The 13487-nt window shown below is 44.5% G+C and overlaps 1 protein-coding gene across 3 annotated transcripts in view; it reads right to left on the minus strand.

Annotated features, from left to right (window-relative positions):
- Positions 1–13487, minus strand: part of LOC141103549 (dimethylaniline monooxygenase [N-oxide-forming] 2-like) — a 133983-nt gene that overhangs the window by 15214 nt on the left and 105282 nt on the right. For all 3 annotated transcript variants that reach the window (XM_073593250.1, XM_073593251.1, XM_073593249.1), the window contains 2 exons: positions 12194–12546; positions 9122–9194 (listed from right to left, as the gene is read on the minus strand). In XM_073593250.1, coding sequence (XP_073449351.1) covers positions 9122–9194; positions 12194–12546 — 426 coding nt within the window. The remainder of the gene's footprint in view (positions 1–9121; positions 9195–12193; positions 12547–13487) is intronic.

A 13487-nucleotide genomic window follows, 5' to 3' on the forward strand; every position in this document is an offset into this window, starting at 1 on the left:
CTGTCAATAGCAGGGGCAGGACAGCAAGAGGAGGCTGGGGAACCCCACAGTGGCAGAACACCAGGGCCCGGAGGCAAGACAACCTTTGCAACCCTGATAGTTCTCCCACTGCTTTGGATCCTTATATTTTCTTGATATGCTGGTGACATATATCTCTTGTTTTCTGCCACCCTGGGGGACCCCAATACAGTAGGAAGGGAGCTCACTGCAGAACATGTGAAAGGGCCCATTGTGGGGTCGTAGTAAAGGGCCCCAGAATATATATATATCCCCCCATGTGCCCCCCCTAAATTTGAAAGCTGGAGACACCACTGGTACTGATCCCTCTCCTTGATACCACGAATCCGAGGGTCCTTTTGCAGGCTTTGCAGGATCAGGGAGGCCATGCAGTGTAGGTTTGCTGAGGCATTCGGTCCGGAGTCCTCTGGGTCACTAAGGATGACCTGATCCGCAGCCACCTCCTGCCAGCCACGTACAAGTCCATGGGTTTCTGGGGACTGGAAACGATCGCTTGAAGCTGCAGATACTGAGTGCCAGGCTCCACCTCCATGCTGACACAATCCTCCTCCTTCTCTTCCCATGTGATAGGCGGGCACGCAGGAATACTGTCTGGATAAAGGGGGCCTTGAGAGGTAAGGAAGTCCTCCTCTTCCTCCCTCTGTTCTGCCTCAAGTGCCCTATCCATTATTCCACGCAGCGTGTGCTCCAACAGGTAGACAAGAGGGACAGTATCACTGATGCATGCACTGTCACAGCTCACCATCCTCATGGCCTCCTCAAATGGTGACAGGACAGTACATGCATCCTTAATCATGAGCCACTGGCGTGGCGAAAAAAAGCCAAGCTGCCCTGACCCTGTCCTGGTGCCATACTCGCACAGGTACTCATTGATGGCCCTCTGCTGTGTCTGCGGCTGCTGCAGCATTGCCAACGTTGAGACAGCCGGGCACTCGCACCAGCTCCGGGGGTGAGGAGCCGATGTAACATGATATTGCGAACCAAATTCGCGTGGCGCGTCACGGCCCATAATTCACTGCGGCATTGCAGTGCATTGTTTGCTGATGATTGGCCAAGCATGCACTATGACCTGCATGCTTGGCCAATCACAGCGCCGCCTTAACAGAGAGCCATAATTGGCCAAAGCCAAGGAGGCTTTGGCCAATTATGGCTCAGGGGATTTAGTACACGCCCCACACTATATAAGGCCGCCTGCACGGCGGCCCTGTGCAGTGTGTTCCGGTGTGCTTAGAGAGAGAGAGAGATGGTGTCATTTCATTTGAGTTAGCTAGATTAGGCAGGACAGTCAGTCAGTTAGCTGCACTTAAAGTGTATTGTGTATATATATGCATCCCAGGTGTTGCATATATATATATATATATACACTGTATTCAGTTTAGCTAGATCCGTTCCTGTTATCTTCTAGACTATTTACATTTAGTGTAGTGCGTCCTGCTCACAGTGTTCAGCTAGATCCGTTCCTGTTATATTCCTACTGACAGGCAGGCTTGTCTTGTTACAGTATTTTGAAGAAAATTACCGGTGTTCTTTTGATCCTATTAGTACCACAGTCAGGCAGCTAGACTATTTACATTTAGTGCAGTGTGTCCTGCTCACAGTGTTCAGCTAGATCCGTTCCTGTTATCTTCTTACTGACAGGCAGGCTTGTCTTGTTACAGTATTTTAAAGAAAATTACTGGTGTTCTTTTGATCCTATTAGTACCACAGTCAGGCAGCTAGACTATTTACAGTTAGTGCAATGCGTCCTGCCCACAGTGTTCTGCTAAACCTACAAGTAAGTGGGGTGCGTCCTGCTCACAGTGTTCAGCTAAACCTACAAGTTAGTGGGGTGCGTCCACCTCACAGTGTTCAGCTAAACCTACAAGCTAGTGGGGTGCGTCCTGCTCACAGTGTTCAGCTAGATCCGTTTCTGTTATCTTCTTACTAACAGGCAGGCTTGTCTTGTTACAGTAAATACAGCTACCTGAAGAAAATTGCTGGTGTTCTTTTGATCCTATTAGTACCACAGTCAGGCAGCTAGACTATTTACAGTTAGTGCAGTGCATCCTGCTCACAGTGTTCTGCTAAACCTACAAGTTAGTGGGGTGCGTCCTGCTCACAGTGTTCAGCTAAACCTACAAGTTAGTGGGGTGCGTCCACCTCACAGTGTTCAGCTAAACCTACAAGCTAGTGGGGTGCGTCCTGCTCACAGTGTTCAGCTAGATCCGTTTCTGTTATCTTCTTACTGACAGGCAGGCTTGTCTTGTTACAGTAAATACAGCTACCTGAAGAAAATTGCTGGTGTTCTTTTGATCCTATTAGTACCACAGTCAGGCAGCTAGACTATTTACAGTTAGTGCAGTGCGTCCTGCTCACAGTGTTCTGCTAAACCTACAAGTTAGTGGGGTGCGTCCTGCTCACAGTGTTCAGCTAAACCTACAAGTTAGTGGGGTGCGTCCACCTCACAGTGTTCAGCTAAACCTACAAGCTAGTGGGGTGCGTCCTGCTCACAGTGTTCAGCTAAACCTACAAGCTAGTTGGGTGCGTCCTGCTCACAGTGTTCAGCTAGATCCGTTCTTGTTATCTTCTTACTGACAGGCAGGCTTGTCTTGTTACAGTATTTTAAAGAAAATTGCTGGTGTTCTTTTGATCCTATTAGTACCACAGTCAGGCAGCTAGACTATTTACAGTTAGTGCAGTGCGTCCTGCTCACAGTGTTCAGCTAAACCTACAAGTTAGTGGGGTGCGTCCACCTCATAGTGTTCAGCTAAAGCTACCTGTAGAAGGTTGGTGGTGTTCTCATACTACAGGCAGGCAGTTGATTTTGCTAGCTGCAGTATCAGTACATATATATATATATATATATATATATATATATATATCCCAGCTTAGTGCAGCTACAGGCCATTAGTATGTCTGGAAGGCCAAGAAGGAGAGGCAGACAGTCACAAGCCAATAAGAGAGGGCAAGCAGGCTCTGTGTCTAGTGCTGGTCGTGGAGACGGTGCATCCTCATCAGCACGTGGCCATGGGACACGCTTGGCCTTTTTTTCAGCAGCTGGCCATGTTGAGCCGCAACATGCGGAAGACTTGGTCGAGTGGATGACCAAGCCGTCCTCATCCTCCTCATCCTCTCTCAACCATGCCCAGGGTACTTTGTCTGGCAAAGCAGCGGCCTCTTCCCTTGGCTCAATGTCATCAGTGACTCCTTCCCTAGCCCCACCATGTCCTCCTGAGGAGTCCCTCGAACTGTTTGACCACAGTGTTGGGTACATGCTCCAGGAGGATGCCCAGCGTTTGGAAGGCTCTGATGATGATACTGAGCTCGATGAAGGCAGTAACACGAGCACGGACAGAGGGGGTGCCCAAGAAGGACAGCAATCTGGCAGTCATGCTCCCCCTGCTGCAGCATACTGCCAGGTTTGCTCCAGTGATGAGGAGGGAGGGGATGATGAGGTCACTGACTCAACGTGGGTGCCTGATAGGAGAGAGGAGGAGGAGGAGGAGGAGGAGGCGGCACATCACCAACGAGGCAGGATGCCCTCCAGGGGCCAGCCTAAGGGCAGCACATTGACTGCATCACACCCCAAAGCTCCACATGTGCAGAGCGCTGCAGCCTCTGCGCGTTATTCAAAAAGTTCTTTGGTGTGGGCCTTTTTTGAGACGAGTGCATCAGATCGCACCGCTGCTATTTGCAACATATGTCTCAAGCGTATCTCGCGTGGCCAAAACATCTCCCGCTTGGGTACCACATGCTTGACCAGACATATGTTGACCTGCCATGCAGTTTGTTGGCAAGCGTATCTAAAAGACCCACACCAAAGAACAAAGAGGACCTCTGCTTGCTCCTCATCAGCTGAGATTTCCAACCCCACTAGACCTTCAGTCCTCTCTGAGACCTGCACTGAGAGGAATGAAGGTGTAGAATTAGGTGTGTCACAGCCACGTACTTGTGGGCAATCTGATTTTGGTACACCGACGTCAGATTGTACCAGGCAAATTTCCCTGCCCCAGCTGCTGCACCGCCGAAAGAAGTTTGCTCCCAGCCATCCACATGCCCAACGGTTGAATGCTAGCTTGGCAAAATTGCTAGCACTTCAACTGCTGCCTTTTCAGTTGGTAGACTCTGCCCCCTTCCGTGAGTTTGTGGAATGTGCGGTTCCTCAGTGGCAGGTACCCAAACGCCACTTTTTCTCACGGAAGGCGATTCCGGCTCTCTACCAGCATGTGGAAGGCAATGTCCATGCCTCGCTGGACAGGGCGGTCAGCGGTAAGGTGCATATTACCGCTGACTCATGGTCCAGCAGGCATGGACAGGGACGTTACCTAAGTTTCACCGCGCATTGGGTGACTCTGCTGGCAGCTGGGAAGGATGCAGGACAAGGTGCAGTAGTGTTGGAGGTTGTTCCGCCACCACGCCTCCAAAATGCTAATGATTGTGACACACCTCTCTCCTCCACCCCCTCCTCTTCTTCTTCCTCCATGGCCTCTTCCTCGGAACCAGCGGTGCTCCGTAGTCGTTCAAGGGGCTACGCAAGTACGCAGGCCAAAAGATGCCATGCGGTGCTTGAGCTGGTGTGCTTGGGGGACAGGAGCCACACTGGGGCAGAGGTTCTATCAGCTCTGCAGGGGCAGGTTCAGAGGTGGTTGACGCCACGCCAACTTAAGGCAGGAATGGTGGTTTGCGACAATGGCACCAACCTCCTCTCTGCCCTCCGACAGGGACAAATGACCCATGTGCCCTGTTTGGCTCACGTCCTTAACTTGGTGGTGCAGCGGTTCTTGGGCAGGTACCCGGGCTTACAGGATGTCCTGAGGCAGGCCAGGAAAGTCTGTGTGCATTTCCGCCGGTCATATAATGCCAGTGCTCGGCTGACGGACCTCCAAAAGGAGTTTAACCTGCCCAAGAACCGCCTAATCTGTGACATGCCCACCAGGTGGAACTCAACGTTGGCCATGCTGCAGCGGCTGCACACGCAGCAGAGGGCCATCAATGAGTACCTGTGCGACTATGGCACCAGGACAGGGTCAGGGGAGCTTGGTTTTTTTTCCCCACGTCAGTGGGCCATGATCAGGGATGCATGCACTGTCCTGTCACCATTTGAGGAGGCCACGAGGATGGTGAGCAGTGACAGTGCATGCATCAGTGACACTGTCCCCCTTGTCCACCTGTTGGAGCACACGCTGCGTGGAATAATGGACAGGGCACTTGAGGCAGAACAGAGGCAGGAAGAGGAGGACTTCCTTAGCTCTCAAGGCCCCCTTTATCCAGACAGTGTTCCTGCGTGCCCGCCGATCACACAGGAAGAGGACGAGGAGGAAGAGGAGGAGGAGGAAGATTGTGTCAGTATGGAGGTGGAGCCTGGCACTCAGCATCAGCAGCAGTCTTTAAGGGATCAGTCCCAAGAAACACATGGACTTGTACGTGGCTGGGAGGAGGTGGCTGCGGACCATGTCGTCCTTAGTGACCCAGAGGACTCCGGACCGAATGCCTCAGCAAACCTACGCTGCATGGCCACCCTGATCCTGCAAAGCCTGCGTAAGGATCCTCGTATTCGTGGTATCAAGGAGAAGGACCAATACTGGCTGGCAACCCTCCTTGATCCACGTTACAAGGGTAAGGTTGCGGACCTTATCTTGCCATCGCAGAGGGAGCAGAGGATGAAACATCTTCGGGAGGCCTTGCAGAAAGGTCTGTGCAACGCGTTCCCAGAGACTGGGAGGTTACAATCTCCTGTTTCTGGACAACGTGTTGCTGAGGCTTCGGTCAGTCAAAGAAGGAGCGGTGGAGAAGGTGGCCGTCTGACCGATGCGTTCAGACAATTTTTTGGTCCGCAGCCCCAAGGTATGATCGGTTCCAGCAACCATCGCCAGCGTCTGTTTTACATGGTGCAGGAATACCTAGGGGCAAGATCAGACTTGGACACCTTTCCCACCGAAAATCCTCTGGATTACTGGGTCTTGAGGATGGATCACTGGCCAGAGCTTGCACAGTATGCAATTGAGCTACTGGCCTGTCCTGCATCCAGCGTTCTTTCGGAACGCACATTCAGTGCTGCTGGAGGCGTGGTAACCGATCACAGGGTGCATCTGTCCACTGACTCGGTCGATCGACTGACCTTCATAAAAATGAATGAGTCTTGGATCACCACCAGCTACCAAGCACCTGATGCTGATGTAACCGAATAATTTTTTTTGAAATCTCAGATCCCTTCAAAGACTGCCTATGCTGATGCTGAGTGACTATCCCTGAGTAATTATCCTCTTCCTCCTCAATCATCACGCTGATAGCTTGTAAGAACATTTTTGGTTCTGGGTGCCACCACCAGTGCCTAAGGCACAATTTTTCAGCCCCTGTTTAACAGGGGCGTGTAATTACGATTTTTGATGTAATACTTTGCAGCAGGGCTAGTTCCTGCATTCCAACTAGAGTGTCTGTGAGGGGTTGCAGTGTTGTGGCACCAGCACCAGTGCCTAAGGCCCAATTTTTCAGCCCTTGTTTAACAGGGGCGTGTAATTACAATTTTTGATGCAATACTTTGCAGCAGGGCTCGTTCCTGCATTCCAACTAGAGTGTCTGTGAGGGGTTGCAGTGTTGTGGCACCAGCACCAGTGCCTAAGGCCTAATTTTTCAGCTCCTGTTCAACAGGGGCATGTAATTACAATTCTTGATCTAATATTTCACAGCAGAGCCCTGTGAAGGCTTACAGTGTTGTGGCCACAGCAACACCTAAGGCCCAAATTTCTGCTGAGTATATAGGGCAGGACCCTACTTTCAAACAACTAACTTACAAACAACTCCTACTTGCAAATGGAAGGAGACAACAGGAAGTGAAATCTACCCCTAGGAAGGGAAATTCTCTCCTGTAAGAGTTAATATGGGAAAAACATTTCTCCTTTCCACTGATGCTTTCCAATCCATTGGGACAAAAAGTGAGGTGAAATCTTCTGAAGAGGAGGAAAGACAGCAAAACAAATGTCACAGGGGTGATAACCCTTTCCTATGTTTTCCAAAAAGCTTAAAAAAGATTTTTTGGCTGGAGCTAAACACGTTAAAAATGTACCCGTTCAAAATTACAAAGAGATTCTACTTAACAACAAACCTACAGCCTGTATACTGCTGTTCAGAGTATATAGGGCCTGGTGGCCCCACACCTTTCCTTATTTTAATTTGGGTGCGGGGTTCCCCTTAATATCCATACAAGACCCAAAGGGCCTGGTAATGGACTGGGGGGTACCCATGCCGTTTGTCTCACTGATTTTCATCTATATTGCCAGGACCGGACTTTACATTAAACCCGCAAGCAGTTTTAAATGAGATTTTTTCCTTTAAAAATGACATTTGGTGCAGGGACTGTTCTAAACACGGGAAACACACGTCACTTTACAGGCATACTATAGACACCCCTCAGGTACGATATTTAAAGGAATATTTCACTTTTTTTTTTACTTTAAGCATCATTAAAATCACTGCTCCCGAAAAAACGGCCGTTTTTAAAAGTTTTTTTTGCATTGATACATGTCCCCTGGGGTAGGACCCAGGTCCCCAAACCCTTTTTAGGACAATACCATGCAAATTAGCCTTTAAAATGAGCACTTTTGATTTCGAACGTTCGAGTCCCATAGACGTCAATGGGGTTCTAACGTTCGTGCGAACTTTCGGTCCGTTCGCAGGTTCTGGTGTGAACCGAACCGGGGGTGTTCGGCTCATCCCTAATTCTGAGCATGCGTGGCACTTTGTCCGTCGGATTTGTGTACACACGATCGGAATTTTATCTTAAATTTTATCTCCTGCTCTCCAACTTTGTGTGTCGGATTTTCCGATGGAAAATGTCCGATGGAGCCCACACACGGTCGGAATTTCCGACAACACGCTCCGATCGGACATTTTCCATCGGAAAATCCGACCGTGTGTACGGGGTAATAGTGTGTACCAGGCTTAAAGTGATACTAAAGTCTAATTTTTTTATTTAAAAATAACAAACATGTTATACTTACCTCCTATGTGCAAAGGTTTTGCACAGAGCAGCCAAGATCCTCCTCTTGTAGGGTCCCTCGCCAGCGCTCTTGGTCCCTCCCCCCTGTCGAGTTCCCCCATGGCAAGCAGCTTGCTATGGGGGCACCCGAGCCAAGCCGCTGCTCCGTGCTTCCATTCAGACATGGAGCCGTGGTTTGGCCCTGCCCGCTCTCTTTCCTCATTGGCTCGCTGACTTTGACAGCAGCAGGAGCCAATGGCGCCCCGCTACTGTCTCAGTCAACGAGGAGGGAGAGTTCCGGGCAGCCGAGTTTCTCCTGCAAGATCACTGGATCGAGATGGGCTCAGGTTCGTATTAGGGGGGCTGCTACACACAGAAGGTTTTTATCGTAATGCATAGAATGCATTACGATAAAAACATTCTGACTTTAGAACCACTTAAATTCCTTCCTTGTACTGTACATTGTATTGAAAATATGCTTTTTTGTGTAATTGTAAATATTATGTAACCCAATATACTTATACTTTACATTATGTTGTAAATGCTGTTTGGTGTGCTATTTGTAAATATTATATAACCCTATCAATAAATGTATACTGCAAATTGAATTACCGTACTTCTTTTGTCAAAGAATCCTCAGATCTAGCTGTGTATATGTAAATACTCTTATAGTGATTGGAGTTCACTTATATTTACACTTAAGCTAGTTAACATAACATCCCCCTATCTCAAGCGCCCCACATGCCTTTTATCCAAGGGTTATTTAGACAGTCCTTCTTTTTCCTCCTGGGGTGGTGGAGCAGTGCACTGAATAGCACTCACGTAGTGACTGGTGGGTCTTGTTCAATGCAATATTTTTCTCAGCCAGGCTGTGTGATGATATTTCTCCAGCAGACGGGTCCATGACAGCCTGGGCTCAGAAAAAGTGGGTTGAATAAAGCTGGCCATCATTCAGCCCAAAATACTGAGAACATCTAGTGGTGGAAGGAATTACTGCAGGGGACAGCTGATTATGATGGCCAGTATTATTTTATGACCATACTCAGTAAAAGATTCTTTTTTTCCTATTATTTGCCTATTTATTTCACTTTTTTTAAGCTGCAGTTCAGATTCAAATTAACCCTGAATCCAGAAAGAATGAAGGCATACCTTGTTAATAAGATTTTCTGTTTCAGTTCAATGTCCTTCTGGATTTCATCTTGTGATGGAAATTTGCACAAACCTAGAAAGAATTAACATTAACAACGTAAAACATTCGAATATAAGCTAGACATGTGCATGACAAAAAAATTGTTTTGTTTTGATTTGTTAAACTAGTTATTTTGTTTTGTTAAATTTGGTTGATTCGTTCAATTCGGGATTCGTATTCGGAATTCGTATTCATAATTCTTCGAATTTTCTTTGAATTCATCTATTTTTTTCGATTAGAAACGTTTGAATCAATAAATTTGGAATCGGTCGAGTCGAATGTGGCAAAGTGAACAAACAAAATAAAAATCTTCATCAAATGATTACAATGACTCTAATAACACACACAGTCTTTGATTTCAGCAATACGTGTACAGTTAGAATTCGACTGGAGTTCAGAGCGAAACGAACCGCACATGTCTAATATAAGCATACATTGATTTTTCCATGCTATGTTTCACTGAGATAATATAGAAAAAAATCTTCTGTTTGGGTTTATTTACACCACTGTGCTGCATTATCATATGGTACATGTTATGGGGTGTGATGCAATGCCATTCATTCTGAATAGCACCTAAGTGCACCGAGCCAGTGTTCTTGCATTGCAACGCAGCACAATACATGACGACCCAATAACAGCCACTGTACATTGGCCTACTTCACCTTAAGTAGCCACCTTTTGAGGATGCCTAATTTGCCTTGGTCATTTGGGTGCCTCCAGACACTTACTGTAAGTGCCAGATTATTTGTTCTTAAAAAGAGTGCACTCTTTGAAAGGGGCATGATAGAAACCATAGCATTGTCAATGTGAACAGCCAATGGCCATTGCAGAGAACAACTAAAGCTAAACATCTCAAGTCAGCAGGATCAGAGATGATAGTGTTAGGAAGGTAACAGAGTCTAGACAGACTTTAGGAAGGTAACAGAGTCTAGACAGACTGAGAGCAGACAAGAACTAGGAGTAAAACAAGCTAAGAGACAAAGTCAAAGATACAGAACCTTGGCAATTAAGAGTACTAAGAATGCTCTGAAGGCAGCCTAAATACTGCACAGTAAAAGCAGACCATGATTACAGGGAAACAGGATAGACGCAACCTAGTGGCAATAATCTGATTGCTGCAACAGGAAATTAGAGCATAGACTGAAAGGGTTATTGACCAATCAGGATGCATGACAACCTAACTAATAAAAGTGGGGTTTAGTAGTGGAAATTGGGTACTTAAAGGGTAAGTGCAGTTATATATAAATAAGCTTATCAATTAGTGTATAAAGATAAGAATAAGACATTAAAACCACTTTTGAAAATATTGGTTTATAACTCACTAACCTACAGCACTTTACTAATAACCAAATAACACTCTTTCCAACAACTAGAGTGTGATCTCCTGGCTCACATTGGTCCCTAATGCATGAACTAAATTATGACATTTTGAGTCTTGGAGAAGAGCATCATCATCACATGTTGTGCACTAGACATGGGCCGCCTAAGGAGCACAGATCACTGCTTTTATTCTATGTAATACAGACCACACTGGAGACCATGTTATATTCCAGCATTTCTACTGATGATGACATTGTGGTATTTTTAATCTTTATAGCTTATTTAGCTTATTTATTTGCCCAAATATCAATGCCTTTCAGGCAAAAAGATCCCATATTTTGGATAGGAAAGTACATAATAATCTTTCATTTTTTGTGCCTAAATATATTGTTGTTGATGATCAAATTCAGTTACTAATTTTTTAAAGTTCATTATGTGGTCCTTATGCAAGAAAATATGTCACTCATTTTCTGTTCACAATTCTATATTGTTTTTGTGGTAATCGTGTGGTTACGTGGTCTGTTTTGTTCTGTAAGGATATTCCCCATCACTCAAGTGTGTTTAGAGCACCACAAACCACAAATACAGCCCTAGTCATTTAATGGTTTTAACAAAGTTACAATTTTCTTTAAAAATAATGGTCCAACAAACATCAATTTAGCAAGGTACTGTACATGCTAACATTATGTAGCCTTAGAAACAACCAGGTACTGTTTGTCAGCCAACATGGAATCTTGTTAACATGCCAGGCAGCTAAAGAAACAGCACAGAATTGTGTGTCTGTTTCCCAGACCATACTATTAAAGTGTACCCATATGTGTATTACTCACTATAGCAATATTACTATTTATGCAAAAAATAGAAAAATGCGATCAAGACTTTGTGTATATAATCAATTTTTTTTGTTAAGGAAAGTTTTCAAACCAATATTTTGATCAAAGAAAAGTTTAGCCTTCGGACAACATTTGCACTATAATGTAATGACATAACACATTAAAGTCCCTGGGCTGCTTCTCTAAATATGTGCAGTGAAAGAACAGTACAAACATATGGCAACTGCCCCAACCTATAACTGGCCTTAACAGCAAGGAAAACATGGAAGGGCGACGTATGTCAAAGAAAAATTTCTAGCTTAACTTACCAGCCTGCATGCAACAAACTAAATTGTCCTGTCTTACAGTTCATGTTAAAAACAGGAGTTTCATTTGCACACATTTGCAAATGTGTGCAAACAAAACTCCTGTTTTTAATGTGAACTGTGAGACAGGACAATTCGGTTTGTTGCAGGCTGGCTGGTAAGTTGAGCTGGGAATTTTTTGTTGTTTTTGTTTAACAATGAAAGAACAGGCCTGGAAGCACAGTACACGATTAAATGTATTTGCAGATCACAGGGACCTGTGAGTAAACTAGCAGGAACACCTGGAATAGCCTTTTCTGGCATGAACACAAACGCAGATGGATTTGGACCAATAATTCAAAGCAACCCAGAATTATATGCAGGTCAATAAGATCTCTCGAATTTGGCCCTGAATTTATTTTGCTTGTCTACAAATTAGGACCTTTCCTTCGTGAGCTCATAGGCCAAGCACAATTATTATCTTCTAAAAAATAATATTTTTTTAGTTTTTTACAATTTTTACCTATACCTAAAACTGAAAACCATAGGAAGAAACCTGATGTAGTACATTTCCAGTATAGTCATAAAATCTTACCTTTGAAGACTCTTGTTATCCATCGAGCCTGCATTTCTGAAGCTGCCATAATTGGACCAAGGGGCTGAATAAGACCAACCACACCCAGTGTGGCCTTTTCCAAGTTTTTAGGGAAGACACTTTTGTATAAAAATATTTTGTTTTCAACCTTTAAAATTGATTCATCGAGGAATGGAAACGAGTAGCGATATCCCGTAGCAAAGACAACAACATCAATATTTTCCTCAATGGTCCCATCATTGAACTTCACAGACGTTTCAGTGAACTCTGTCAGATTGGGTTTCACTATAACATATCCGCAGATGATACGACTTGGTAGTTCATCATTAAACAAAGGTTCTTTAAATTGAGTACTATGAAAAAATGGAGCCAAGACATGCTTAATATAAAAACCAAAAGAGTTAAGACACTTTTTTGGGAAATTCAAAAATAATCTAGATCAATCACAATTTATCTCATCATAATCCAAACTAAACTTAATACTAATACTTTGCTGCACTGTGCTGGTAAAAAAATATTGTTAAAAAAATAAAATGGAATAAAATTAAGCCGAATACAAAAAAAATCATGTTTTACCAAGTGTGAATAGTAGGTAACATCTTTAAAATTAAAAGAGTACAATTGTAGTTTAATTCTTTTTCTGCCACAGACATATGCATACATGCTGGCCAGGACAGTATGCCTTAAGTCAGTTGCATCCAACCTGCTATAAGCTCATGGTTGAATTGCAATAAAACATTGCAATAAAATGTATAGCTGCATAATTGTATCAAAATACACACCAATGTGATTGGACATTAGCACAATGCATAGGTGGGAAGCCAACCTTCCGATTGCTTATTTGCAAAAAAGCACAATTTAAATTATGTTATTTTTGTGAGTTGTAATAATGATTTGAGTGTATTTTTTATCAAAAATTGTGATAAAATGTGCACAACTATCACAGGACCTACAAAATGAATGGCACCATTTTGTTCCCCCCGAATCTATGCGTTCAGAAAATGCGTGGCTTGGAGGGTCTTTTACAAACTTTGAAAGCTGTAAGTGAAAAATAATAACCTCCAAATGCTTAGCATAAGTTGCTCACTTAGAAATTTTGCATACCTTTGCTTTTCACAGTTTGCCAAAAAGAGACAATGTAAAAAAAGGCACAATGTAAAATTGAAAAACGTTTGTTATATATTAACTTGATACAGTTTTATATTTCACATTTAGTAGGGATTTTTCTGTTATGCTGTGTTTGTAAGCGCTAATAATTATTTTAGTATATTTTTATCAAAAATATCCCTGTTTG

This window comes from Aquarana catesbeiana, linkage group LG07 (assembly GCF_042186555.1).
Source record: "Aquarana catesbeiana isolate 2022-GZ linkage group LG07, ASM4218655v1, whole genome shotgun sequence".
NCBI lineage: Eukaryota > Metazoa > Chordata > Amphibia > Anura > Ranidae > Aquarana > Aquarana catesbeiana.